This window comes from Falco biarmicus, chromosome 1, assembly GCF_023638135.1.
Source record: "Falco biarmicus isolate bFalBia1 chromosome 1, bFalBia1.pri, whole genome shotgun sequence".
Taxonomy (NCBI): Eukaryota; Metazoa; Chordata; class Aves; order Falconiformes; family Falconidae; genus Falco; species Falco biarmicus.
The window spans coordinates 56,908,084-56,935,768 of NC_079288.1; the positions used below are offsets into that span (position 1 = coordinate 56,908,084).

Genomic DNA, 27,685 nt, shown 5'->3' on the forward strand with positions numbered 1-27,685 from the left:
CTGCTAAGGGAGCAGTAATTTAGTAACTACACTGAAAGTTCAAACAGTATAATTGCCATCAAGTGAAAGAGAAGCTCTCTGGAGAATGGTTATCATTCTGCCCAGAAAAAAATTAAGAAAAGCAAGAAAAATTCTTATCCTGCTGGACTGAAAAATTAACCTGTTGGTGAGATGGGAGTGCTTTTGTGGAGTTTGCAGTGATTACACAGCCTGTCAAACAGCAGTGGATATTTTGTTCAGCAGAATCAGTACTCTACAAGATTTGAAAGTCTTTCAAAAAGTCGTGTGGGTGTATGAAAAGTGAAGTAACAAGAATTGTCATTAAAGGAGAAATGAGCTAAAATGAGTCTGAGGAGGAATTTTATTTTTGAATGCTCAGAAGAAAAATCCCGTGATACTCAGTAGTTGGAGAACAGCACAAATGCTTGGAAGAGAGAAAGCAAGCACAAATTCTCTATAATAATAAATGGACATTTAAAACACAAAGGGAGATACCGTTATTTACACACCAAGATTTTACTTAGCTTGTGTTTTACTTAGCTTGTGTTTTGTTTATTGCTTGTTTCTCAGTGGTGGTGAATTTGTTCAATGGAAGAGCTTTTTTCCCAGAAATTCAGTTAAAAGCAGGAGTTTAAAAAAATATTGCAGAAAGTTTACTATGATTTAATAGACAGGCATACAAAGTAAGTATGAAGTTACACAAAATAATGATGCAAATAGGGATCAGTTCAGGGATGCTAGCTGGGTGATATGCAGTGCAGTAAATCTGATTGTAATGAAGTTAAAGGCAGATGTGCAAATGAAATGGTTTAGTAAGACAGCCCAGAAAGAAATTACTTAAGATCACAATAGATGATTTCAAAAAAAGCAATTCTTTTTGCTCTTATTAAAATATCTGAGCCCAAAGTTGGGTATTCATTGATATTTTAATTTGTTTAGTTTCTTAATATACTGCAAGTAATTTGTTTCAGTCATACATTTACTCCAGACTGATTTCAAAATCATTAGATTTTGGTAGTGGAATGGTTCATGTCTCATTTCTTTTATTCTGTGTAGTCATCTATCTGTGGTAGTTGTGTCCATTTATATACTTTCAGCACATTGACTTAAGAATTCTAACACGTTAGTATTCCAGAAAATATGGTAGCTGTTGGGACTTCTGGCAAACTATATGCAGAAGGAATTTTACAAATTATTGTGGAAGTCACAATATTATTTTTACTGTCATTCTGCATCCTTGTTCAGTTTTCTGCCTAGTTTAGTATTTTTTTTTAAATTCATATTAATTTGTTAGGATTAGTCTAATCAGAACATAAGTATGCTTGTCCGTTAGATCATTAAGTACTCCTGAGTTGGACTATTATGAACAAAGCAGAAACCGGTCAGTTAAACTGAAATCTATAAAGAGAAATAAAGCAATTATACACACCTATGACCCAAAAAAGAAATCTGTGCTCTGGGAAAGATGATGATGCAGTTTTACACAACAGGAATGTGCCTTTGAAAGAAAATCATGTGTATTGCTGAGGAAGAATTAGAAAATGGTTTGGATCAGAAGGGAAATTTAAGGATCGTTTAATCCAACCCCCCTGCCATGGGCAGGGACAACTTGCAGTAGACCAGGTTGTTCAAAGCCTTGTCCAGCCTGACCTTGAATACTTCCAAGTGTTAGGAGTTAGTCGTAACAGGGGTAGGGGTCATATACTTAAGAACTGAAAACATTGCTGCATCTATTACATCCAGACATCTGATAAAAAGCCACATGGTGTAAGCAGCTGCATGAGAAACTAAAAAGGCATGAGGTTTGTGGTAGATTGTGATAGCTTGCTACTCTGAGAAGTCATTTTGAGTAATGGAGCAATCATTGCCTTTTGTTCATAGAATGAGCAGCTTTATTCAAAAATACAGTTACTGATCTTAAATACCCTTTTTTTTTTTTTTTTTTTTGTGGTCCAACTTGTGTGGCACACAGGTTTGGGTCAGTTGCTTCTCACTCAGCTTGCTAATGGATGTTAATGGTGCTGTGGATGCTGTCATCTTGTATTGGTATCATAAGGCCTCAATAAGGCATGGAAAACTGAAAGGAAATCATGGAAAACACTGAACAGCATCAGTGAGAAAAATCCTAGGAACTTTTTAGGCCCTGCACTTTTTCTGTAAACAGTTAGAGAAGGGTCTTCTAACTCATTTCTGGGTGTTGGATGTGCTGATCTGTCTGGCTCAACCGTGCTGCACATGCAGCTCCTGGGCACAGCCTGAGATGTGTATGAGTCAAAGATGCGGTGTAGAGCAGGCACTACAGCACGCAGGCTCTCTTGTCTCTGGTGAAGCTGAGAAGGAGGAAGCTGAAGGCCCACCTTGCACAGCAGCACGCAGTACATTGGCTGTGGCTCAGCCATGCTTTTTGAGAAGGCAGAGTGCATTGCACGTCACACAGCTTGCTCTGGCAAATGGGGAGCAAGCAGTAGAAGGCAGCAGTTTTGGCTGGCCGGATAATATATGCTGTTCTTGGCTTTCTCTAAGGCAAGTCTTGCTTAGGTCAGGAGGCCAGGTTTAAGTGTTTCAAGGGCTGGATCCAGCCCCCAAGCTACTCAGCCCACACTGCTTTAAACTGCTTTCTCTTTCAGCATTTCATGGCAGAACATGTGCAGCAACCCCCCCCCTTGCTTTCCACCTGCCCAGCTTTAAAACTAGGTTAGGTTCCCAAGTGTTTTTTGTCTTTGCTTATAACATTGTATTGAATGTTTCACTGTGCTCATGCTTTAGAGAAATCTGTGTTTTCTCATCTGTTTTTTTTTTGCAAGCATGAGTTATCAAGCAAGGTAATAGGGTAGTAAAAGTGCTTAACATTAATAAAGCTAATGAACAGCAATGTTGGATCTGTCCTCATGCATGCAATCAATTTTATGAAGCTGGCTTCTTCAGTCATTTCTCCAGGTGCTCATACAAGGCCCTAGGAAAAATGAGTAATAAATACTTAAACACTTCCAATACTTTGATGAATATTTTACATTGTAGAATATGTGAATATTAGTAACATTAATGCAGACTTGAGAGTTAGAAAAATTTTTATAACCAGAATGGCTTGTCACTAGGCTGTAGCTCAGGGGTGTGGGTGGAACTGAATGAAGGAAAGTGTTTGCCAAATTGTTTGCTAGCTTTTCATGAAGTACTGAGGGTGCAAATGGCAGATATTTCCTGGACCATATCTAGTTTTCGCCTTTGCATTCTGGAAAGCTGGGGCAGGCCCAGTGGCAAAGGGTATAGCACAGGGTAGACCATGGCAAGGGTCAGACAAAAGGAGCAATAACTGTCAAGATGGATGCCAAATGGCAGTACATTTGAGGTCCCTTCTACTTTGGTTGCTGCATCTAGAGTCTAAGCAGACAGTGCTGGCAGGTCTGAGGAGTGGTCTGAGCAGATCACCTGGGGCTGGAAAAAAAGTCCATCCACTGTGTTTCCATCCAGTTTCTCTGAAAGCAAGAACAAATACTTTAGAAAGCAAGTCTTTATGCCTGTGACAGGGAAATGGAGGAAACATCCAGCTAAGGAAAACACTTTCTTCTCTCTTGAGGTTCTGAGATAATTTACCCTATTTCTATACCATTTTCACCTGTGTTTAAGTTCACTCCCAGTGAAAGGATGCTATAGCTGTGGTTGTGGTCTGTTAAGCAATGCAAACCTCTGTAATCCCTGCCTGGTGAGATCTGTATCCACATCAGTCAGAAATGCACTGAAGCCCTTTGGTTGATAAAGCCTGCAGAGCACAGCAGAGGACTCCATCCCCTGAGAGGCACCAGCACCCTGCTTGGGCTACAGGACAGATCTCTTGGTTTAGCCCGCACAGTTCACCTCCCATGGAAAGAAACAGTCTGCCAAACATGTCCCTGGGTATCTAGTAACAGAAGAAAGCAGTGTTTTATTGTTGCTACTGCTTTCTGGGAGCAGATGGCATAGTGTAGGCCAGAAGGACAGCCCCTTCTTTTGGGAAAGGCTCTCTCCTCTCATCTCCCAACATCAGTTCTTACTGGAAGTTAAGGTTGTCTTCATGGGCACCAAAGTGGAAATGCTTGTCCGTCAGAAACTACCCTAAAGGACCGCATAAAGTTAGTGTTAAAATTGTGCTTCTCGTAGGACTTAAGAGAGTTGGAATCTAGTCCTGCTTTTGCAGAATTTAAGTCCTTTCTAAATAAAATGTGGATGTGTCACCCACCCAAAACCAGCTAACATTAAAATGCAGACAATGATGGCTGTGCAGAATTCACTTGGAAGCAGTGTAGGGGTAGGAAATATATCATGTTGATGCTTTAATGCTGGGTAAGGAAGAGAGCTGAGTTTCCAAATGAGCATGTTAGGGTCAAAGCCAACAAATAATTCAGTAATGAAACATGAACTAATAGAATCATTTGAGGAAATATTTTCTGCTCCCGAGATCAGAAATGCCAACATAGGGCATAGAATGTGAAGTGTGGTGGTGTTTTGAATGATACTTAATCTGTTTCTACATCTATACAGCATACGTGAAAGTGGATTTTGTGGGAAGACCAGATGAGTGTTTTCTATGAGGTTTGGTTTTTTGTTTTGTTTTTTTTTTAATAGAGGCAAATCTCATTTTCAGTTCTACAGTTTGTGAAGAGATCAATAAGTTTTCTATTACGTCAGGAAGTCACATGGAAGAGTCCGTGAAATTACTGAAAATTTATGTCACTTAAAAAAAACAAACAAACAAACAACAGGTTCATAGTTTTCTTTTTAAATTATCTGGAAGAGACTTTCCACTTTGCAGTAGAGAAGATGTAGAAACAGGGGTGGGGTGGGGTTGGTTGTTTGGGTTTTTTTTAACAAGTTGACCTTTTTTAGAAGAATCCAGCATACTTTTTCAGAAAGAAGCCAGCATATTGATATCCATACCATTGCTTTGAATTGAATAGATGAAAACCCATCCTTCTCTATTGGAGTAGAGAACTACTTATTATATTAGGGCTTGTTGATCTCAAATTGAGGCTTAGGTTGCTTGTGCTATCTCCCTTTCCTAGAATCTTAAATGCTGATCCGTAGTGATTTGTATTGCTGTCTGCCAACTGGGAAGGCAGAAGTTTCTTTACAGTTTCATTTGGAGGGGATTTTTAGCCAAAGGAAGAGAAAAAGTAGGCCCGTGCTCAAAAAACTTAGGCAATTGTATAAAAATTCAAAAGATACAGAAGTTAAGATAAGGATACAGTTCTTTTATGTGACCAAACTTGGAATTAATTCATATAAGAGATAGCTGATGGAATAATTTACATGTTTTATATGAAAGAGCATAGCTTGTTCAGGAAATACAGTCAAGGGTAAACAGGAAAAAGTGCAGTGTTTGTGTAACAGCAATGTGTGGGCTTGTTCTGAGACCCAGATCACCAACACCTGCCTGGAAAGCAGTACGGCAGGAGACATTATCCAGCAAGTTTTTAAGTGCATTGGTAAGGTTTTGATATTTAAGGTGAAGGAGGTAGCTAGAGGACTCTTTCCTTTGTAAACAAAGAAGAGAAAGTCATTGAGGGTGTCCAGAGAGAGTAATGTTGGCAAGAGGAATCTAAGATACGTTATTGTATACAATATCATATACAATACAGTGTTTCTGTAATGAGAACGAGAAATAACAACATAATAGTGGTAGATTTCAAAAAAAGCATTTCTAATTGCGAACTTACCTCACTGAGGAGAAAAGAATGGAAGTACAGTAAGTAAGAGAACAACCCCAACAGGAGAATGAAGTCCTTAGGAAGTAGAAACTGTAGCAGGTTACTAGGATTCCCAGTAGTGTAGCACAGGCACTTAAGGACTTTATGAGAAAGACCAAGGCACACAATGAAATGCAGCTAACAAGAGTAATCAGAAGTAATAAGAAATGTTTTATAAGGCTAGTTTTCAGCAATTCATTGTCAGAATGGAAGGGCTTATTGATTAGAGTCATCCTCGTTCCAGTGCTATTCAATACCCTGTTAGCAATTTAGATAATAGATTTTTCAGTATTCCTTCCAGCTCTACAATCCAGTGTGGTGATTTATGGGTGGGCATACTCTTACCCAGTTACATGAAGTTTTGAGATGTTCGTAGTTCTCATCTACTTCCAGGTTTTCAAAACTGTTGGCTTTACTTTTAAGAAAGGACTGTATGCAGTATTGAGGCCTGCACTGAAGAGAAAAAAAGAGAGAAAAACCACTGAAAATATAAGTGCAAATGAGTCCATGTCTACTTGGTTTTCTTTTATAATAGTATTTAGAGAAAATGGTGATAGTTTCTTTAGGATGCACTGACCCCAAAGACACAGGCATCCATGTACCTGCATAGTTGCTATCAGATAATTTTAAAAGCACCACTGTACTTGCATCTGAGCTATCCATGCCCTCACAGCCTTTCTAGCAAGTCCATATAGATGGTGATAGCCTTGACCAGCACGTGGCAACTTGTTTCTCAGAGACCCAGGAAAATCAGGGCTCCGGATCAGCAGAGGGAGAGGGCAGCTGTGGAGTCTTTCAGACTGGTGCACCTCAAGGAAGCCACACAATGGAAACTGTTTCACTCCTGGTGTTTGACACAGGTTCAACTCCAGGTGACTGGCAATGTCATCTTGTTGCTTAATAGTCAGAAGAAGATGCCCCAAGCTGCACTTGGAGGACAGCCATACCGAGGTGGTCCTCTGATCTGAAATGCTGAGCTACAGAGTAGCAGGACACACCTGAATGAGCAATGCTCCTCTTGGCAGAGTTGCAGACTTTGAATGTTGGGAGTGGAATAAGAAGGACTGTTGTGGTGACGTGTTACAAACAAATCAAGCAGCCAGATCTGTCTCAGCTCTGGAAGAACAAGCCTTAGTGTGACTGGATAATATTTTTGAGATATCTGACAGCAAGGCTGAAATGCTATCCAGCAGGCAGCTGGAAATGTCCTAGAGTCCAGAAGAAGATCAGATAGTCTTTGTCTTAAAAATTGAAGGCAGCACCTTCAGTTTAATCTAGTGTTTGAAGTCTTGCTTCTCTCAGAAAAAGGCTTAATGAAGAAAACCGGTAGGCAGATGGACTGACTGAGGTGTGAAAGTTGAATTAGAAATAAAGATTAGAATTAAAATTTAGATGTGGCCTGTGGCAATCCTATAAATTATGGGCTTTGCAAGACTGGCTGCAGGGAGCTGCCTTTTTTGTGCTCTCCTGCTTGAGATACTGCCTACAAGGAAGATAATTTGTACTGAAAAGGAGGAGAGGATCACCTAGCTCAGGCAGTAATGCACTGACTTTCAGGAAAGAAAATCTTGTCTCGAGGAAGGAAAACATGGTGTTTTTCACGCATCTTTTACACAGGATGCAAAAACATCATTTCATCCTGAAGAAGAAGATATGTGGAGAGAATGCAGCAAAGTATATCCTGGTAGGCCTGGCAGAGTCTGACTGACTTGTAGAGAAGAAAATTGTCTGCAGTTCCGGTGTTTAATGAAAAGATTCACTGCAGAGCCCCACAGAATACACATTTCATTTAGCGCTGTAAGTGGTTCTGCAGTAATGTGCCTTGTCCAGATTTAAGGGGTTTGCCAAGGTGGCATTTGAGCTCTCAGGTGCAGCAACACTGAATGCCAGACAGCACAGAGCTGTGACTTGAGAATACAAAGTCTACAAGAAATGAGAGAATAATGAACAGAAGGGATGACAGATTTGTCAAGACAGAGACACAAAACTGTTGAGTCCATGTCAGCATTTTAATGGTGTGCTTGATATTTAAGCCTAAACAAGCAACTCTTTGTTAGTCCATACAACAACTTAAATATTCTAGTGCACTTCTATGAGCTACCCTGCATCACGTCAGGGAACTAACTTCCATGGGCTAATAATTATTTTTTAATTCAGCTGTAACTAAAAAGAATGTCTTGTCAGAAGGATCCATAAGAATTTTACAAGCAATGGTGAGGATTTTCTCTAGCAGTTTTCCTAGTTGCTGCAATGCCGAAAAACTGAGGATGTAGGAGAAAGCATGAATTCCCAAATTACAACTTAAGAAATACCAGTACAGTAAGAGGAAATAGAGATGTGAGTCTGAACGTATACTCACGAGTGATGTAATTATTCAGTGTAAAAGAGATGGACAGATAGATCGATAGGTAGGTAGATAGATATACACACAGTTGCCTTCCAACTTATTAAAGGGCCGATTTTCTGGAAGAAAAGGACAACTGATAAGGAGACAATTGGAAAAAGCAATGGAATCAAGCACATACGAATCACATGAATTAATGAATTATTACCCTAAGCATTGTCCCGTGCCCAATTTTAAGCATGAAGATCTGATTTTGAAGCTGTTCAGCAATGTACTGTAAGGAGTTCTGTGTTACTTCTTTTCTAGGAATATAAGGTATGGATATATTTTTTCTATATATCCACTTATATCTTATACATAAAGGCTAATGTGAGCTGTGATTGATGTATTTACCTGTGAACTACTGTTTATAAGTGAAGGTGCTTCTCACTCTTGCCATAACTTGATACAATGTCACTGTTGGGTTAGATTCCTCTGAATTCTCTCATGTTTCACTCCTCTCTATACACAATGGTGTGGGCCCTTGCCAGGGGGAGGATTCCCTCGCAGTACATATTCACTGGAGAGAAATATTTTTGAGGGGTAAGAAATCCTTTGCATAAGAAGGAAGAAATCTTTAGAAAACATGTCTTAAAAAGGATAGCTTTTCAGAAAAGCGTTGCAAAAAATGCTGACAAGATGGTTATAATAATTTTGCTAATGGCATTCTTGAGTAAATAACTGAGGTAAATCAATTCAGGCTTTGTATAAGAGGGACAGTTCTGAAGCTATTAAAAAACTTGGCCTTTTTGAAAGACAGTTAAAATACATAACTGAAAGAAAATTAAGTTTTGATGTTGAGAGGTGGCATTTAGTCTTAGGACGTGAAACATCATCAGCCTCTCAGAGGACTTTCAATTCATTCCAGCATTCCTGTGGCATCTTGAGTTAAGGAAATTTTATTGCTAACTAGAAAGCTAGAGTTTCAGACCTTCAGAGCCCTTTTCAGCAGTCTGTTGTGAGCGGCTCTGTGCTGACAGCAACAACTTTTTAATACCTTTTTTTGTAATACCCGTTTCCCATAAAGCTAGTTCTTCCTGTGGAAGGTGACTTGACATCAATAAGAAATCCAAGTGTAAATCAAAGAACCTAAAAGTAATAGGCATTCATTCAGGACATCATGGCAAGGTTTCCAAGCCGAGCCATAGGATTATTGTGATTTAGCTATGTTGCTTTGCATTCTTAAATAAGGACACTCTCCACTGCCTTTGGAGGTGCTGCACCATTTTCAGCTGCATGATGTCTTTATGCCCAGTATCAGAGGAGGCTTTTATCAATAATTTGTGCATTATACAGAATCTTTTTCTAGTGCAAACATATTTAGTTAAAGTCTGTTTCCATCTTTTCAGTTTTTTCTGTGTTTCCCAGGTCCAGGAGACTTTTAGGAAATGTCGTCAGCGGCTAAACTTCTGAACTGCATCCTGAATTCCCTAAGATACAGCATTATCAGTGGAGCCACTGTAAGCTAGCAGGGCAGGAAGGCTGACCTTCAATATTCTGACACACTGAGGTTTCAAAGATGTATATTAATCATATCTATTCTGTTGTTTTCCTGCAAGTCACCAGGTTTCCATCAGCTGAGAAATATCTATGCCAAAGAAGAAAATCAGAAAGTGCCATTTGTTTCCTTGACTTGCCCTTTTTACCTCATTCTATGAACTATATATCCATGTGTACTTCATGTTTGCAAAGATAAAAGAATTTCATGGTACTCAACTGTAATAGCAGAAGAACTTAATAGATCTAGAGCTCTGCTTGTTTGATTTCTTCTGCACACATCCTCTGTTCACAGGAGAAATGCAGAACTTATCAGAAGACCTTTTTTTTGCCTCAACTATGCAATTACATTTAGCACATGCAGGCCTAAATCTTCTGAAAATAAATATTCTGGAAAGCTCTGACTTCAGGGCTTTGAAGAGGTATCATATTTCTGTGAAGTGTAGAGGAACAAGACAAACGATGGGGAAGTTCAGGCAAAACAGAGTTCTGTTTGTGTGCACTGATTTGCACATTATATGGTGTAGAAGACCGAGATTAATACTTCGTTGTTGGAGGCAGGTATAGCCTTGTGGAGATCCAGGCATATTCTTAAAACAGCGCTAAAGTGGGCCAGGGAGGCACCTGATGCACAGACTGATGGCTGCACTGTCTTAAGGCTGGTATTCATGAGATGACTGTGTACAAGAGCAGCAGGGAAGAAGGCATTCTCAGTTCCCCAGAAAAAAACACCATTTCTCCAAACTTTTTCCCCTTTCACACAGTGAAAACTCTGTCCCTGAGGCAGTGGCTGTGGATGCCAGGAGACAGCAGGATATTAGGAACAAACTTCTTGAGAGTCTTGGACAAGCTCTTGGAAAGCAGTTTCTGTTCATCAGTTTCTTCTCTTGACTTCACTGTCTGTATTGACAGTGAATGAATGAATTGACAGTGAATGAATCTGCTTGTAATTCATCTTGCACTCTGGATCATGTGTGGACCATGCTGTTTCTCTGCCTGCTTTGGGGTTGGTGTATTCAAAACTCCAGAGTTAACGTTTTGTGATTTAAAATTCCTGAATAATTATTGAGGGCTCCATTGTGTATTACACTTACATGGGAATCAAGGTCCTGCTGGACTCCTTGGGGGGGAAAAAAAGGGCACCTTTTGAAATTCCAGTTGTTTCTGAAAATCAGCAATTAACAAGTGTGTTGTATATTTTAAGACAACAGAACTGTGTGTAGTTATGTTACAGGTTTGCTCTTAGTGGCTATGGGTGAGCAGAAGTTTGTACCTCTTCTGCGTGAAGAAATACATTGATAACGTTTTCGAGAACTGTTGTTCTGACCTCCTGAGGTTAATTTTGAATAGTGCTGTGTGAACATAATAGCTTTCTAGAGGAACAAAACCCAACACTTTGCCACATTTGGGCACTGAGGTAGAACTGTCAGCATGCTTTGCAGTCCTGTTTCTGTCTGTTTCATGCACGTGCGGCTTTTGGTACTAACCACTAGGCTATGGGAATGTAATGGGCTCTCCACAGATTTCTTGGATGCTGTGCACCCTTGAGCTATTCAGTAATGTCCTATAGACTTCCTGGTTTACTGGTCTTTGTCACTACCTATGAGTGCTTCACTGCTGGGAGCAGAGCTGGGGACTGTCTGGACAGCCCAGCACAGTGCTAAGGAAAGACCAATTAGCCTCAGTCCTTGCTGTGCAAATTTGGATATCACTTCATGGCAGAACCTTATGTCCTTTATATGTGCCCAGATAGATGCATTCCTTTTGCCTATAGTACTTATGCCACTACATAGTTGCAAATGCATGATATTTCTGTCTCCACTTCTCCCTTAGTAGAATGCTGAATATTATATTGATAGCAGAATGTGAAGGTAGGAGATGATATCACCAAAACAACTGTTCTCCTTTATTTTTCTTTCAAGATTAACACAGCAGATAACTTCACCAATTGCAAGAAGGAAGCAGAAGAAGATGACACTTACATGCTTATGTTAGCCTCAGAAACCCAACGAGCTGTGAGTAAGTGATGTTGTTAGACAGCTTTATCAGTAACAGAGCATGCGCTGTATTGAGTGGGATTATGGACAAACAGAGGGGGCAAATTATTTTAATACTTTCGGTTTCCACATGTTACTGCAACTTCCAGGGAGGGCAGATATCCTAGGAAAAGGGGGAAGGCAGGTGAGGGACGCAGTCATGGTAACAGTCACCACCCAGTAAAACAGACCTCACTGCAACCACCCCTCCTGGTAAATTCTGGAAATCTGTGATCTCTGCTCTGAATCTATAAAACAGATAAATTCTCCAAGTTTTCAGAGAACAGCCTTCATATAAGGGGAGACTCTGCCTACAGCGGCAGCCAAGTCCTGAAGACACAGATAGTAGACATTTTGCAGCTTGATGTTCATACATCTAAGCATGTCTTGTTGACAATCTGTGTGACCATGCACATTCCCCTTGAAAAGTGCAAACAAAATTTCTGGTTTGCATTTACTGGTGGTGTGTATTTTGCATATGTTTTGCAGTATCATGGATCAATAAAGCTAAACTTTATCCTATTTGTATCTTACCTGTTTGTTGACAATTCTGTTTTCTCAACTGTCTCATATTCTGTATGAAAAGGATATTTCTTATTTGCTAAATTTAATCTGGTTGCTTTAGCACATCTGGGTAGATGATAGACACTGTGAGAATGAGAGCTAGAAACCTGGTTAGCCCCGATCACATTTTCGCTGTTTCTGTCATGCTGTACATGGGAACACGTCAGGATGGGCACATGGAAGAAGAACACGGACTTGTGGACTGGAACAGCTGGCCATGTTTGCCAGCTAAATGCCCTAACCTGCCATTTGAATCAGTGGTGAAAGCAAGGCGCCACCAAAGGGTAACTCAGAGTAGAAACCTAATTCAAGGGGTTTATGTTACCTGCTATGCATTGACTGTGAGTCTGCTGATGGACTTGGATAGTTTACTCTGTTATGTTACTGAGGCTGACTACCCAAATCTCGATGCTGTACATACTGACTAAAATGTGCGCTTTCACATCCCTCCACTATATTCTTGTTCTGCAGTCTGCAGGCCACTGAAGACAAAAGGGTTCCATTTCCACAAGCATACAGCCGTGTCTCCCAGGGACAACATTTCTGGGTTGTTTTTTTTTTCATTTTAAAAAGATTCAAATAAGCACCCAAAACCCATTGTACGAAAACAAGTTACACAGCTGCCTGAGCTACAGCTTTATTTTACTAAGTGTTGCTCTGTGCTGCACTGAAAGTCAAGTAATACAAGTCATGGAGGCAAGGTAATTGTGTGTGATTTCATTCTGACAGCAGCTCTAGAAAAGTTTAGCATTGCATGCACAAGGATGGTATCAGAGTAGCAAGATACAATAAAAACTTCCACTGTTGATTTGGTAAATATTTAAAGAGCTATTCACTGACAGTATGTATTTGACAGCTCTCCTACTGTATCAGTTCATAAAAGTTTTATTAAGCCATTGTGTTGCTTCTGTGGGAATCCTTTAAACAGGAAATGTTTCCAGGTGGCAAATTTTAAATGAAATAAAATGCATTCTTTAGCATTAAAAGCCACGCAGAACCCAGGAGATCAATGTGGACTTGGATCAAGGTGCCAACAAGAAGCTGAGATGGATGAGGGAAAGAAAGATGATGTAGAAGACAGCAGAAAGGAGACAGAACATGAAGATCAAGAAGAGGAAGATTCATACAGCTTTCACAACAGTCCTGACAATTTGTATGCCAGCATACCTGATGACCTCAAAGAGAACAGAAGAGGCTGTTTTTCCTGTAAGGGGCCACCCCCTCCTCCCCCTCAAAATCTACCTGGCATCCTAAGACAGGACGATCTGCACAATTTAGCACAAGGTATGATCTTGGGAGGAAAATAACCCCAGGTACAAACATGTGCAAGTGTAGACTAGGTGCTGCTGTAGAGATTATGTTTGATTACTTCTTCTAGCAGTGGTAGCTGGGCAGTATGGTCCTAAATTTGCAAAGCAAGCATGTGCACATGAACTTTGCCACATCAAGATCTTCATGACCAGGTATGTCAGCTTATACTGTGATATGGACTGCTGGGTTCAGGTTTCAGGTTTTTGCCATACTGCACATCTCAGAGAGCTGCCAAATAATACATGATGCATTGGATTTACAAGAGAGGCTTGAAACAAAGATTGAGCTTGTATTTTTGTCAAGTTAACTCAAGCATTTACCCTTTAAAAATATTAAATATTATCTTGATTTAATACAGCTTGGAATTTCATAGGTAGAATTAATAGAAAGTGACTGTATGGAGAGATTCACCATGTTAAAAGTATTAAACACATTTGATTTAATACAGCTTGGAATTTCATAGGTGGAATTAATAGAAAAGGACTGTGCAGAGAGAGGTAACATAGTATTTTATAGTATTTTAATACATTTTAGCCTATGTTATGGTTAGAAATAAGAGGCTATATTGTGTTGCAGAATGAAAAGTGAGAGAGAAAATGTGACCTGTAATAAAATGCTTTGCCCTTTTTTTTTCTTTCCTTTTTGTTTAAAGTGCTTCTGCCCCAGAGTAAAAACCTCTTAGTATTGTAGTTTGATTCAAGTGATGAAAAGCCCAAAATACTATTTGTATCTGTTTCAGAAAGGATGATTATAATTTTTTCTTATTGAGAAAAGTATGCAAAAGAATTTGAGCTTAAATACCAGACTTAAATAGTCACATAGGGTGAAAAAACCCAGCTTATTTGTCACGGACACTACTGATAAGTGTGCACACAAATTGCTTCTCAGTTTCTCCACTGCTTGTTACAGTTAACTCTGTTTTTAAATGTGGCATAACCTATTAAAGTCGTAAATTACATCACCAAGCACTTTGAAGTTTACATAAGTAGATCAAAATAGCTTTCTAGCCTTATAGCCTGCTATAGGTAGGGTTTTGTCCTGTTTTCTGCTGTGAAAGAAAAAGCTGGTGTATGCAGGAAGTCTAGGTGGATTCTAAGAGAAAGAGGGGCAGAATAAAAGTAATGTTAAAGGTGCAGTTTACTTCCCACAAAATACTCAACTGCAGCTATGTGTGCATAAATGAGGAGTCAGGTTTGGCATACAGGATTTGTTACTGTGGGTTTGATATAAATGCCTGTCTTGGTCACATTACTACTTGATGGTATAGCCACATGAGAGCTACTCCCTCTCTGCCAAACACCGGCTGTCTGTATGTGGGTACCAGCAGAGAAAGTTTCTCAGCTACGTTGTGTCCTGTGCTGAATCCTGTGCTGGTGAGGAAGAGTTTGTCTAAAAGCACTTCTGTGTGAATAGTTCATTTAAAACACGCTGTGAATTTTCCTGAGAGTTAGCCTCAGTTTCGTCATTGGGGAGTGGGGTGGGGGCTATCAGAATTCCTCTAAATGAGGATGGTGCTTGCTTTCAAAGAGGAGCTCTTAGGAGTCATTGCGACGTATTTTTAGTCAGCCACAGTTTTAGGTGTTGCTGTGGAATACGTAAAAGGCAAGTCTCCTCTTCGTGAAATCTGTTTTGGCAGCGGCATTAGAGTGCCCCCAGTGGGAGTTGAAAGGAAGAATACCCGACAGAGAAAGAAACAGAACTTTTATGGCAACGTGGAAACAAAATATTTTTCATATTTAATATGACAGGTGTATCAATCCCACTTGTTGTTTTAAAGCATTTTTGCATCTCAGCCAGAATATCTGTTGACAGTACATATTAATAATACATCCCATTTATACATGACACATCCCATTTATAAATGTATCTCACTTACAAAGATTGTTTAGCTCCCCTGAACCCATAAACAGATAAAACAGTTCTTTAAATAGCGGCCAAAGGATTGAAAACACCAGTAGTGACCACAGCCTAGTTTAGCAGATACACATTTACAGGCAGTAGATCACAACATGAGGAAAACGTAACTCAGTACAAGAATTTTCAGGCAGGTCTACTGTTTTTGTATGAAAGACGGGTAATCAGCACAAGGAAGTTACAGACATTTACAGGAACACCAACCTCAGTAACAGCTTCTAAATCTTACCATTTGTGGTGGTTTTAAAGACAAATTAAAACAAATCCAGGTACTGGGAAACTCTTTGATTCCTTTTAATGCTGTAAAATGTAAAATCTAAAGGAAAGCAACTTCCAAGTAGTTGTACTATGAAATACATGAAATATAGGTAGTATAGAGAGTCAGGGAAGTTACTGGGGGAGTTAGATAGTCTTAGCATAGATTATAAGGGGTCATAAATTTCATTTACACTGTAAGGGGCTTTTAAAGTTTTTTTTCACCTTGTCCTGCAGTACATCTTTGTAAAGCCCTCAAAACAAGTTGGGATATCAAAGATATAGGAAAGACAAAATCCAACATCTTCTAAAATAAGTTTCAATTCTTAAGTCATTGTTGCAACAGCTATCAAATTGTGTGACTTTCCAAAATGCCACAGGAACCACTTACGTGGCTTCACCATTAAAGAATATGTTTGCATGACTCTTGCAGGAGCAACAGGGGCACTCGGTATTTCTTTTAAATAAGCCCATTTATTTTGTGGCTAATAGCCAAGCATCTGCTTTTGATAATCCAATGTGAAATCATGAGGAGGCCCTGAAGTTGGAATTAGTCCTTTGGGGCATCCTCTCTTCTGACTTAGATGATCAGAAGCCTCTGAAAATCAGAGTGCTTTAGCTGAGAAGTGAAATGAGGTCTCTGAGATACTTTAGGAAACTATAAAGCTTTAAGTCCTAATCTCTTTTCTTTACCCTATGTATGGAACACAATTCCTTGCTTTTTCAGAGAGGAATTTTGTGGAGGACAGAAGTGAAAGAGAATGTGGTGGTGGACTCATAACGGCACGCTACAGAGAAGACCAAGATACATGCGAGGGAGATGGCGAGGAGGAAGACCCGTACACTTTGGTGAAACTGGATGAATCTCTGTATGATTTCGTACTGGCTGAAGAGGAGGAGGAGAAAAGGAAAGAACGCAGGTCATTTATCATGAACAGGCCACCAGCCCCTGCCCCTCGTCCCATGTGTTCACTAGTCAGGGATGAGAACACTCCCTATATAGTACAAGGTTAGTGCTGCTGCTTTGTAAATATTTGCTGGTAGAATACAGATGTGTCTATTCTATTTGATGAATAGTAATTTTAAAAGGCTAAGATCCTGTTCAGTTACTTTCAAACCAAGATATCGGTTGATTCAGTCAACCTATTCTCACCTTTCAAATGAGCTGAGAACATCTCTAACTAATGTTAATTTTCAATTTGCATCTCAGATAGCATCACTTTTTTGCTTTAATTTTACAAAAATTGTGATGGAAAATTTAAGAATCGCTGGGCTAGCTATGAGTGTGTCTGTTCTTAATGGTGAGATACAGAATGTGCTATTTGAATAGCCTATCAGTTCCTATCAGTTTGTCAAAACTTTTTTGCTTAACTCTGAGAAAGATTGTAGTAGGTTTTTTGGGGGGATTTTTTTTTCCCCTGATGAGAGCGGTAGGGAGAAATGGGAGTGTGAGAGCTCTTCTTTCACATATCCTTTCTGCAATGTATGGCTAGAAATGGCCACCTGAGGAAGGATTGTGTCCTTTTACCATTTCTGTGAAAATGGGGGGACCTTTTTGAGCTTATTCATGGAGAGGTAAAGCTGAAAGAGATTTTTTTATCATGTGGTCCAGTTCAGACTCAAGCCAAATTTCAAAATAACAAAAGTAATTTCTGTGAACCTACTGCAGAGATCTCTGTGTAAGCCCCCAAATCCATACTGCCTGCATTTCCAGCCTCTTCTACAAAAACCTGCCATGTAATAAGAATATGCATAAGAATAAATGGTAGAAAACCAGGCTGAGAAAGGACACCAGTAGATTGCTTACTCCATCCAGCGCATGCTCTGCACTAAAAGAGGATTAATATTACCCAAATCATTCTGCCAAACACAGAGGAGCACCTCCTTTTCTATGCCTATTTCAGTCAGTGATTTATTTTATTCTTCTAGCTAGCTCTCTGCCTCCAGGCTGTATAACTCCAGGTGAGGGCCAGAATGTGTAGGCTAATGCATTCATCATTCAGTTGCTCTTTCTTCAGTAGGTTCAGGAGGTATAAGGATAAATCGTAACAGTAGTTAAAGTGTAATCCAAGAATGGATGTATACAGGGGGCCTGTTAGAACTACAAAAGTCCTGGAATGGTCGCTTTTACTAAGATTGCTAGAGCAGCGTCTCATATCTTCCTCCTCCATAATAATAGACAGGCCAGTGACTTGAAAACCCTTACTGTGAAGATAAATTATTTGGGAGATTGCTTTTACTGTCTTTTATTGCACTAGAGTGTTTCTGCTTTGTCTACCCTAACTGTTCACTAAAGAAGAGACTATAGAGGAACTGCTCTGATGGGACCATAGTTCTTTTACGCCAGATATATATATAGATAGATACATATACACACACCCCCAAGGTTTTTAGCTTTGCTTTTATAAGCAGGTAGTGGTAGACAAATTAGTTTCCTGTTGTTCTGTGAAATCAGCCTCTGGGTCAAGTTCATTTACTTACACCATACATGAGAAAAGTGGAAGTACTTCAAGAAAGCTTCAGTTGGCGCCTCAGACTTCTGTTTTGCCTGGCCATCCTACTGGTTCCAGATCTGGAGTTTCTCAGTCTCCTGTTTTGTGCACTATCTCTCACTGAGAGAGATAGTGAAATGTTAGACAGAAGTGATACATCTTCAGCTGAAAGATTTTTCTTGCGGCTTGGGTTGCCAATTTTTCTCCTCCTCCGCAGTGGTTTAAAAAACTCTGTCCAGTCCAGCAGTATCCCAGTTTCCAATTTATTATATTAAAACTGCTTATAATCAGAAAAAAATATTATTTCACTGTAAGAACCAGAAAATTTCACTCCAGTCCATCATTAAAATCTGCATGTGTTTTCATCCATTGCTTTATAAAAGAATCGAATCACTGTAGAATAAAATTACTCTGGCTAGTGCATATACAAATTTTTCATCTCTCAAATTAATGATAGTTTCAGGTTTTGTTATCATACATTATGTTAAAAAGAGCATTGCAGAAGTTGCAAAGCCAAATAAACAAAAAGCTAGAATTGAGGTAATTTTGCTGTCTTACTTCTTTCTCCATGCCACAAACATTACAATTCTTAAATGTGTATATACATGTATCCACGTAAGTCCTTAAGTATACAGCCACATGCTGCTATTTATCACAGATACTTTGTTTCATCTGTTGTTTAAAGTGGGTGAGCATAAGATGCAAAATTCTTCATTTTTTTTTCATTCCTATTTTTGTTTAAAATAAAATTCGTGCCTGCCCTAGGTCCCAGTGTGTTGTTTCAGGCCCTCCTGTGATAAACCCTTGGATTTTTCTGGATTGATTTTTTGGATCTCCGGTATGAAGTAACTAAGATGCAATTCCTAAGACTAACAGTATTGGATAAGGTTGTACCTATTGAAAGCAGAGATTCCATTGATTTCATGGCCACTACGAGTGCTCCAAACTTCAAAGTAAATCATGAGTGTGTCTAGTCAGCACCCTCATGTCCTGGATTCACCAGCCTGATTGCTGACTGAAATGACTCATCTGGGGTTATGCTGGGGCTGTATTGGAGAGAGAAGCCCTGTTCTGCAGAGCAGCTTTTAGTTACTTAACAGAGGCATCCTTCCCTCCTCTTTGTTCTCCTTCCATTCAGTAAATACCTTTTAACTTTTAAAACAAATTAAATATTCCTGTAAGAAGCAGGTTGTCTTCACTGCACAGTTCTGGTTGATCTTCAGAACTGTTCGCTTCTGGTGTCGAGTAAGGTGCAGGTCCTATGGGAAAAATGGGTTTAGAGAATGGAGCAGGATGCACAGAGGAGGGCTGTGTTAAGGCTACACAGTCACCCACGACTGATCCCCATGTACTTGGGGAGTTCATGGAAAGAACAAGTTTCATGCCCCAAGGATCACAGGGGCTGTTGTGATAGCACCGTGCAGAGATGCAAGAAGAGAATTTTTCTTGCCCTTTATGCACCCACAGAGATGATGGGCTTATTTATTGGCAAAAAAAAGCATAAGCATTGCATAGCAGAAATGGCTTTTGCTTTTTGGCTTGCACGCTTGGTGCCTCCTTTTTAATTTGTTTTTTGAATCCATCAGGACAAAATTAAGTGGCTGAATTCGCACGAGGGTTTTCACCACACACTGAAGTCCATGAAGTTACAAAAGAGTATCTTCTCCTTTAAGTGAAAGTGGTGGGGTTTCCATGAGAACAGCATAAAAGAATGTGAGCAAATAGCCCTCTTCCTAATGAGTAGCTTTCAAATAGATGGAAGCTCAAGTATATACTAGGCAGAAAGCCTGCTCCCTGTAGGCTTACCCACTTGGTGCTCTGCAGAATAAGATAGCAGAACTGTTGATCTATAGAAAACAAACGTGGAACTTTACAAGTTCGTTTTTTCGAGTCTCTTTCAGAGCAGGATCTGCACTTTAAAACCTAGTCAGTAGGCACTCATGATGCAAGCTGTCATAACTGAACTACCACAATATATGGTTTGACCAGCTGACCTGAATTTGCGACGAATTCTGGGAAACATGAGTGAGTTGAAATATATAAAACAGGAACGTTCTAATTGCTTTTACTCTGTTTCATTTATTCTATTTTCAAATTTTAATGAACATGCAAACTACTGTATTGAACACTGCTAAACGTACTGCATCTTTAACAAACAGAGAGCACATTCAGACCACTGCAAGAATTCTGCCTTCTGTGTGAAAGGCTCATCAACCAATGGAGCTGCAAATTGGTGCCATATAGCTTGTTGTCCAGATTGTGTGACTCTTAGCGTGCTCCCTTTCCATTCCTCAAGTGCTTAGTATTCCTTTTTAGGTTATTTCAGTGTTTTCTCAATCATGTGCTGCCAAAACAACTGTTAAATAAATGTATGAAGGTGTTGCACTTTCAGTTTACAGTGCAGTTTTAATTTTCCCTGTTGAGACCAGATTTGATTGAGCTGGAAACCAAAGTCCCTGGTGGATCTTAGGACAGGTGGATGAGTTTCTATAATGCCTCCCTCCCATTCCTGACCTCCCAGGACTACCTCAGGGCTTAAGGATTACGTTACTGTCCTGGTTTGATCATTTACCTCTTTATCAGGGACCACCAGTATGAGAGAGGCTCTCTGCAGCAAGGACACCTGTCCTACCTACAACAGCTTAAATGAAATTTCATATGCACTATTTCTTTGCAAGCCTCTCACAAATCCCTGAAGGAATGCGTTTCCCTTCTGTGCACTGGAAATGTTTTACTATTTAAAGATAGCTGTCTGGGGGACTTCACACTAGGGTTAAAAGTTAGAAGTGGAAAAATATGTTTCCCAGGTACTATCCCACAAGAAAATAGCTTTCTCATTGCTCCTCAGAATCAGAAGATATGCAGAAGTAGCAGCAGCCAGTGAATATTTGTAGGTAGGCAGAATATCTCATATACAGAATAGACAACATAAATGAATTGAAAAAACAAAACCCAGAACAGATCTGTTAGTGTCTTGGAAACTTACCAGGCTGCTTACTGGGAACCGTAGTGATTGCATCTTGAGTTAGTAATTCTTATTATGCACGTTGTTTAACTGCTGTAAAGCAGGGGTTTCCAAAGTGTAGTCTCATGCAAAGTGCAAAACATTTATGTCCCACAGAGGGATTTTTTAGTACTTTCCTACAGTGAGTATAAAGTACTGCAGTGCAGATGAATTTCATTATGTATCCCCAAGTTAAGGGTGTTTTTCCATGAATAAAATACTAGGAACCACTGCTCAGCTGTCTTAGAGCACTTAAACTGTTTTTACAGACCTGGCTGGGAAGTGGTAAACCAGCGTCATCCACTGTGTTCATTCCATCAGATTTTTTGCTATCTTGACTTCGGTGGATTGAAACATGTACTGAATAAGGGGCACAGAGAGAAGATATTTGTCTTGGCTGAAAAGCAAACTGTTCTAAATAGCATATTTCTGGTAAATACAGAGTCTTCCCCTTTTTTCCTTTTCTCTACAGAAGAAACAGGACTGCAGAAGTATATTCGGGTTTTACAGGCTGGGGCAAATATTCTTGAGTATATCGCTCGAGTCCTTCCAACTTCTATGATCCACTAAGTTAAATTTCTGATAAGAGCAACAGTGGGGAAGTTCTCTGCATTGTGTGTGGCACAGCAAGCATTGACACCGCCTTCTGAATGGCTTCTTAAACTAACCACCAGTACCTATTCTTCTCCCTCAGTTTTTACCCCTCCCATAAGAAGGGTTCTGGTATTACTTTTATTATCTTGCCTCAGTGTAGGGGAGTTGTCTCTGTGTAGTCTCTTGAGGTCCCTCCCTGACCAAGGTTGCTGGAGTTGTAACAGATCAGAGCTCATATTTGACAGACTGAGAATCTCACTGCAAATTGGGAGGAGAATTGCTGGTGAGCATAAGTTTATTTTTGGACTAATGTTTTCACATTGTCATTACACTGGTTTTAAAGTCATTTTCCTTTTGGTCTGAGAAAATGGGGTTTGTCAATCTCAACTGACTAATTATGTGGCTGTGGAAGGCAGAGGCTGACAACAGCCTGTGTAAGTTGTGACCGGTGGGCGTGATGCTGTGGTTCAAAAACTCGGGCGGGATGCATTGGGCCACTGCAAATAACGGAGCAGCATGGCAGTTTGGTGTTACCACAAGTGCATTTGACATCATCTAGTTTTTATTCTGCTGAAACAACTGTTGCGGGTTCTCGTAAGTGTCTTGAGTGTCAGACAGCACATCTAGAACAGATCAGAACTTACGTACCGGTTTAGATGTGGTCACTGCTTTTCTGACACCAGTGCAGTTAAAAACTGGCCAGTCATTTTCCCCTTGCCTCGTACCAGTGTAAGTGCATTCAGACACCTGTGCTACCGTGACAGGACAGCTTCTGGGACTTCAGCCTTTGTCACCTTGCACAGCGTAACACAGCCCAGCCATCCCTTCTCCCCAGTGCTTTGACCTAACGAGACCAGAGTCACGAGGCATGCTGATACACTTTTGTTCTGTGCTCAGCTGTCTCAGAAAAATAAAGAAGTCCATACTGTTTACAGTATCCCGTTTCCATGGTTGAGTTCATGTTAAGAATCACTAGACTTTTTTGGTTTAATTTTAAGTATGTGAACTAGTTTGCTTAAATTTTAGGGGCAGTCCTTTATCATCTCTCAGAAAATGTTGGTTAGCATTGCATTGGTAACATCTGCCTAGTCCTCATGCTGAGTGATGGTCAGCGTGTCGGCAAACAACACAAGACAAAAGGGAAATGAGATCTAAAATAATGGGGGAAAAAATGAACGAACATCTGCAGAGTTCTCATCTCCAGAATAATATGTGTATTATATTCCTTCCTTTGTATTCTCTGTGTATTTATCATCCCTTGCTGTGCTACATCTAATTTACAATCTAAATCAATGTGCACACAGTTTAAGTGTTAAAATGTTTAAATAACGGGGAAAATAGAGTGGGCAAAGATAGGAGTCTCTCCCTGCAACATATCCCAAGTAGCAATTCACCCCTCCTTCTGCATTCTTCTATTAATCATGAGTTAATTGTGTAACAATTCTAAAAAGAATGAAGCAAAAAACCTACTAAGAAGGAAGAAGCTTACAAACTCACTGTAATTTGCAACTGAGCTGAGATGTGTTAATAAGTGCAACCCTAGTGTATTAATTAATTTGCATTATCACTTAACCTTGTGTTCCTATAAAGATTTTGTTCCCCTGGATTTTCATTTTGAATGTTTCCTAAATTAAACAGTCATGGCGATAGTAATTTTGTTTGGAACATCAGCTCAATGAAGCTGATGGGTAAATGCATCTTGAATTGCCCCAAGCAAACTGAATTCAAATTAGTGATATTTATTGATTGGGGGGTTTTCCACTGTGTCTTTTCTCTTTTGCGTTTGTTCTGCTGGAAAAGTTGAGTAAGTAGGTAGGTATTAGGTACAATTAGCTCACATTCTCTTCCAGAGGATAAGTTCTTTGGTCTGGTTTTATTTTAATTGCTAGTGAATAGTGGCAAACTGTTGTTGATTTTTAGAGGTAACGCTGCTAATACAACAAATCAGGCAACATTGCTCATAGTTTAGATGGGTGAAGTAAAATGTAGACTAGAAACCATATCTTGGTTGATCATTGCCTCTTACCTGATATGAGTTGTCCTCTCCTATATTGTAACTGTTTCCGCATTTCAATTGCCTATGTTTCTAATTATCTCACTTCTTACTGGCGTAACACTAAGCAATTTTTGAAATGTCATAGCGCATCTATGATTCCTTACCATTACAGCTTTGTGTTAGAACCTCAATTAATTTTGAAAATCAAATTCCTGTTCTTTTTGTCAACCTGCCTTTACTGTAAAAAATTTCATTCTCTCTTTCTAGACGCTTTATACTCATCACAGTTTCTTGCACAGTGTGTGACTAAAATGCTCTTCTTGGTACAAAACTATACACATGAGACTTAGATTTAAAATGTTTCTAGCCCTTCTGTTTGTGGTGATAACCATGACAATATTAACCCTGTTTCAAGCCTCATAACGTTATTTATCTGCATGTGCAGACAGCCTGAAACAACATCTGTAGCTACTCTGATTGAGATAAAAAAGGCAACTTAGAGTTCCTTGGATCCCACTCACTTTCCATGCCTTCTCTTAAGGATTTTCCCAGAGTTCTACATATTTGCTACAAAATTTGTGTTTTGTCACACTTTTAAAATGTTGTTTTCTGGTTTGATGTCCTATTAGAAAATACTGCAGTAGTGTCTTACTCTCAGAGTTTCCTTTACTGGAGAAATACAGAGGTCACATTACATTCCTTAAAAGTGATCTTATACCTAAGACATAAAAATTTATTTAGGGCATGCAAAGAACTTCATCTGTGTCCTGTAGCAACTGAAGAGAGGAGAGGAGAGGAAATAAAATGGAATTACTTATTAGTTCTCTCAGCCTCCTTTAATTCTGAGAAACTGAGAGGAGATACATTGTAGACAAAAATTATATAGCATGTATTGGGTTGGGACATTTAATCTGTAGATTTTGACCTACAAGCATCTATGGGTATTTTAGCCAGTCACAATGTGATTAAAAATTCAAAAGGACTTGCCTTCTAATTATGCAGATATTACTGGAGGGCACACATAAAGCAAAAAAGTGTAGTAGAAGTACTGCAACTTTTTAATCAGATTATCTATGGCAGAGAGGCTCTGAAAAAAAAATAATTTTTTTATTTCTTCCTCGGCTGAAGGTCTGTGGCATTCTGACACTTAAAAAACCTGCTATTAATTGCTATTGGTTTACTGAAGGACTATTAACTTTATCTTCCATAAGAAATAAGGGAGCGTATCCCTGTGCAAGATTAACTGTTTCTTTAATTCCACTACGGTATTCAAGCAGTTTGTAAGTAATTAGAATGTGGGAATTAAAGGGTAAATTGCTAGAGACTTCCCTAAACCTGTGGCAGTCGTGCAGTGGTGTATGCATATGTCTTTCCAGGCATTCCAGAAACAGAAATTTGTTTTCATTGACCTCACCCACTGAGGTCTTGCTGAATACTGAGTACTTGCTGCCAACTAAAATCATTTCCGCAAGATGCGGCATGTAAAGTGGTTTTGACAATTTTACGTTGAACTGTAAGAGTAATTCCATTTCTGATTACGCCAACATTGCAAAACTCAGCAGAAATTTCAAAGCACATCAATTAAAGTGCTTTCCAATCAGGGACATTGTTGAGTATATCCCTTCTCCTCCTCACGCAGTAAAATTAGAGCTGCCTGCATTACTTCTGTGTTCTGGTTTACTTTAATTTCTTCTTTAAAAAGAGAATACTATTTCAAGTATAGAAGGAAACACTGCAACCATATTTAGCAGGATTCTTCGAGAATTACAGAGAAAAGTTATTACAAAAGTTAAACTTTAACGGTGTTAGGCTGGAGCTAGGGACATAACATCCACAGACTCTGCTGCCTGTATAGTTCTTCTAGTCTCTCCATTTAGCCTGAGAACATTTTTAAGGAACATCAAGTCCCCAGCTGTTTTCATTCATCATCACCTTCCATACAAGCCTACTCAGGAGTTAGCTGGAGACTTATTCTGCAGTGTAGAAAATACACCCTCAGGAATCGCTCCTTCCTCACCTCTGCATGTAGCACGCACAGAGTTTAGATCTCACAGCAGACTTTAGCATCCATTTTACAAGTTCCCCTGAGAGAAGTGGATACATCATACAAGGCAGGCTGAGCAGGCCAAGGTCCACTCAGTTTCCCAGGTCAGCAGGAGCAAGAAGCCAGGACTCTGGGTACCCTGCGGAGCGTGTCTGCTCTGCCACTTGAGCAGAGCTCCGTTGTTCTGGGCCTTGGCCCCTGCGCGAGTCTTTGCTCCATTGAACTGGCACCCTTGCTGCATTGCAGTGATGTCAGGAAGATTACTTAGTGGAAGGAATTATTCTAGTTATCAGGTTTTTTAGCTAAAAACAGAACTGAGACTTCAGAGGGAAAGCCTATATGGCAGTAGCTAAGTCGGAAGCCAAGCAGTTCCCACCTTCTGGGTTTTACATACGCTGCCAGCAAAAGTTTGACTGCAGCTTTTCAGGGCATGCCCAGGCTGGCTGTACTCCAGCCACCTCACAGGAATGGAGATGATGGGCTATGCTAGTGGAACAAGTGATCATGCTTTGCTGTTCCTGGTGCTTAAATAGACAAAAATGTATGCAAACTCTTTCTTAAGTAGTGTCATCATTCTCACCAAGTACTATTGTTTTTTCTGCCTTAGCTTTCCCCATAAAAGAAGAAACAGGCTACAGTGTCTGCACCATGTGAAGAAAACTCCAAAATCTAGCTGTTTTTTTGAAACAAGTACTCCATTAATGTGATAAGTCTGGTTTATTTTCTTCAAAGCTTCTTGTCATGGTATCTGTAATATCAGTAATTCTGCCATTCTGTGCAGCAGAACAGTTTTTCAAGTAATTAACATTAGACTGACAAGTGGGTTGAGAAGTACTTCTAGGCTAGAACAAGAAATTTATTCCAGCCTGCTTTCTGAGCCTACTTCCTTCATTCAGGAAGTGTGATGTTCTTTATTACAATTTTTCACCAACTTCCTTTTATTATTAATTTTGTTGTAGTGTTCCAGCAAAAGGCCACCCGAGTGCCCGGTGACAACAACAGGACATACTGCAGGAAGCCCGGTAAGGAATTTAATTTAGCTCTTTATCTGCTTTGATGCTTTTCAGTAGAACTAGTAAGAGATTTGCTGTGACTTGATTGTGACTGATTTAGTATCTATTTTCCCACATACCATTTATATCCTTAATGGTATTGCAGCATTAGGAGATCAGATTAAGGAAAGAAAAATAAAAGTTAGTCTTGTGGAAAAGATTTGTAGAGTCAGGTTACTTTATGCTCTGCTGTTTCCATTCTCCATTGTGATTAAGACCAAGAAAAGGAAGGGCAGGAGGGCTCAGCTGTGCACTAATTCCAGCCATGGAAAGGCAGCAGCATGGGGAGCAACTTGCTTACCCCAAGATCCATGTAAAAATGAATTTCTTGTGACAGTTCAGTTGTTACTTGAGTTGTAGCACATCCAAATGTTGCTACCATAAATTCCATTAATGGTACTCTAAAATAATTGACAATGTTACGTACGAAATGAACGAACACTGAGTGAAGATTTTTTCCTCCTTCTTTTAACAAGCAGCAGGTCAGGACAGCATATAAGCATCTGTTGCTGCAGCAGGGAACTGCAGTCTCCAGTGCAACTGGTAATATTTCTTATGAATGCTAAACCACTTAGGAAAAGATTACAGGACCTTCTAGCTCTTACTATGTTAGAATATTGGTAGCATACCTCTTGTAACCAACCTAGTGGCCTTTTGTGATGGAGCAACTACATCAGTGAACAAGAGAATAGCTACCAGTATTGTCTATCTGGACTTCTGTAAGGCCTTTGACATGGTCCCCCACAACATAGAATCATAGAATCACAGAATTGTTTAGGTTGGAAAAGACCCTCAAGATCATGAAGTCCAGCCATTAACCTAG

General features: G+C 39.6%; 1 protein-coding gene across 6 annotated transcripts in view; it reads left to right on the forward strand.

The window, feature by feature from the left end:
- BANK1 (B cell scaffold protein with ankyrin repeats 1) overlaps positions 1 to 27,685 on the forward strand; it is a 167,027-nt gene that overhangs the window by 125,877 nt on the left and 13,465 nt on the right. For all 6 annotated transcript variants that reach the window (XM_056349050.1, XM_056349059.1, XM_056349068.1 and 3 more), the window contains 4 exons: positions 11,523 to 11,619; positions 13,179 to 13,484; positions 16,408 to 16,689; positions 26,770 to 26,832. In XM_056349050.1, the coding sequence (XP_056205025.1) occupies positions 11,523 to 11,619; positions 13,179 to 13,484; positions 16,408 to 16,689; positions 26,770 to 26,832 (748 nt within the window). The remainder of the gene's footprint in view (positions 1 to 11,522; positions 11,620 to 13,178; positions 13,485 to 16,407; positions 16,690 to 26,769; positions 26,833 to 27,685) is intronic.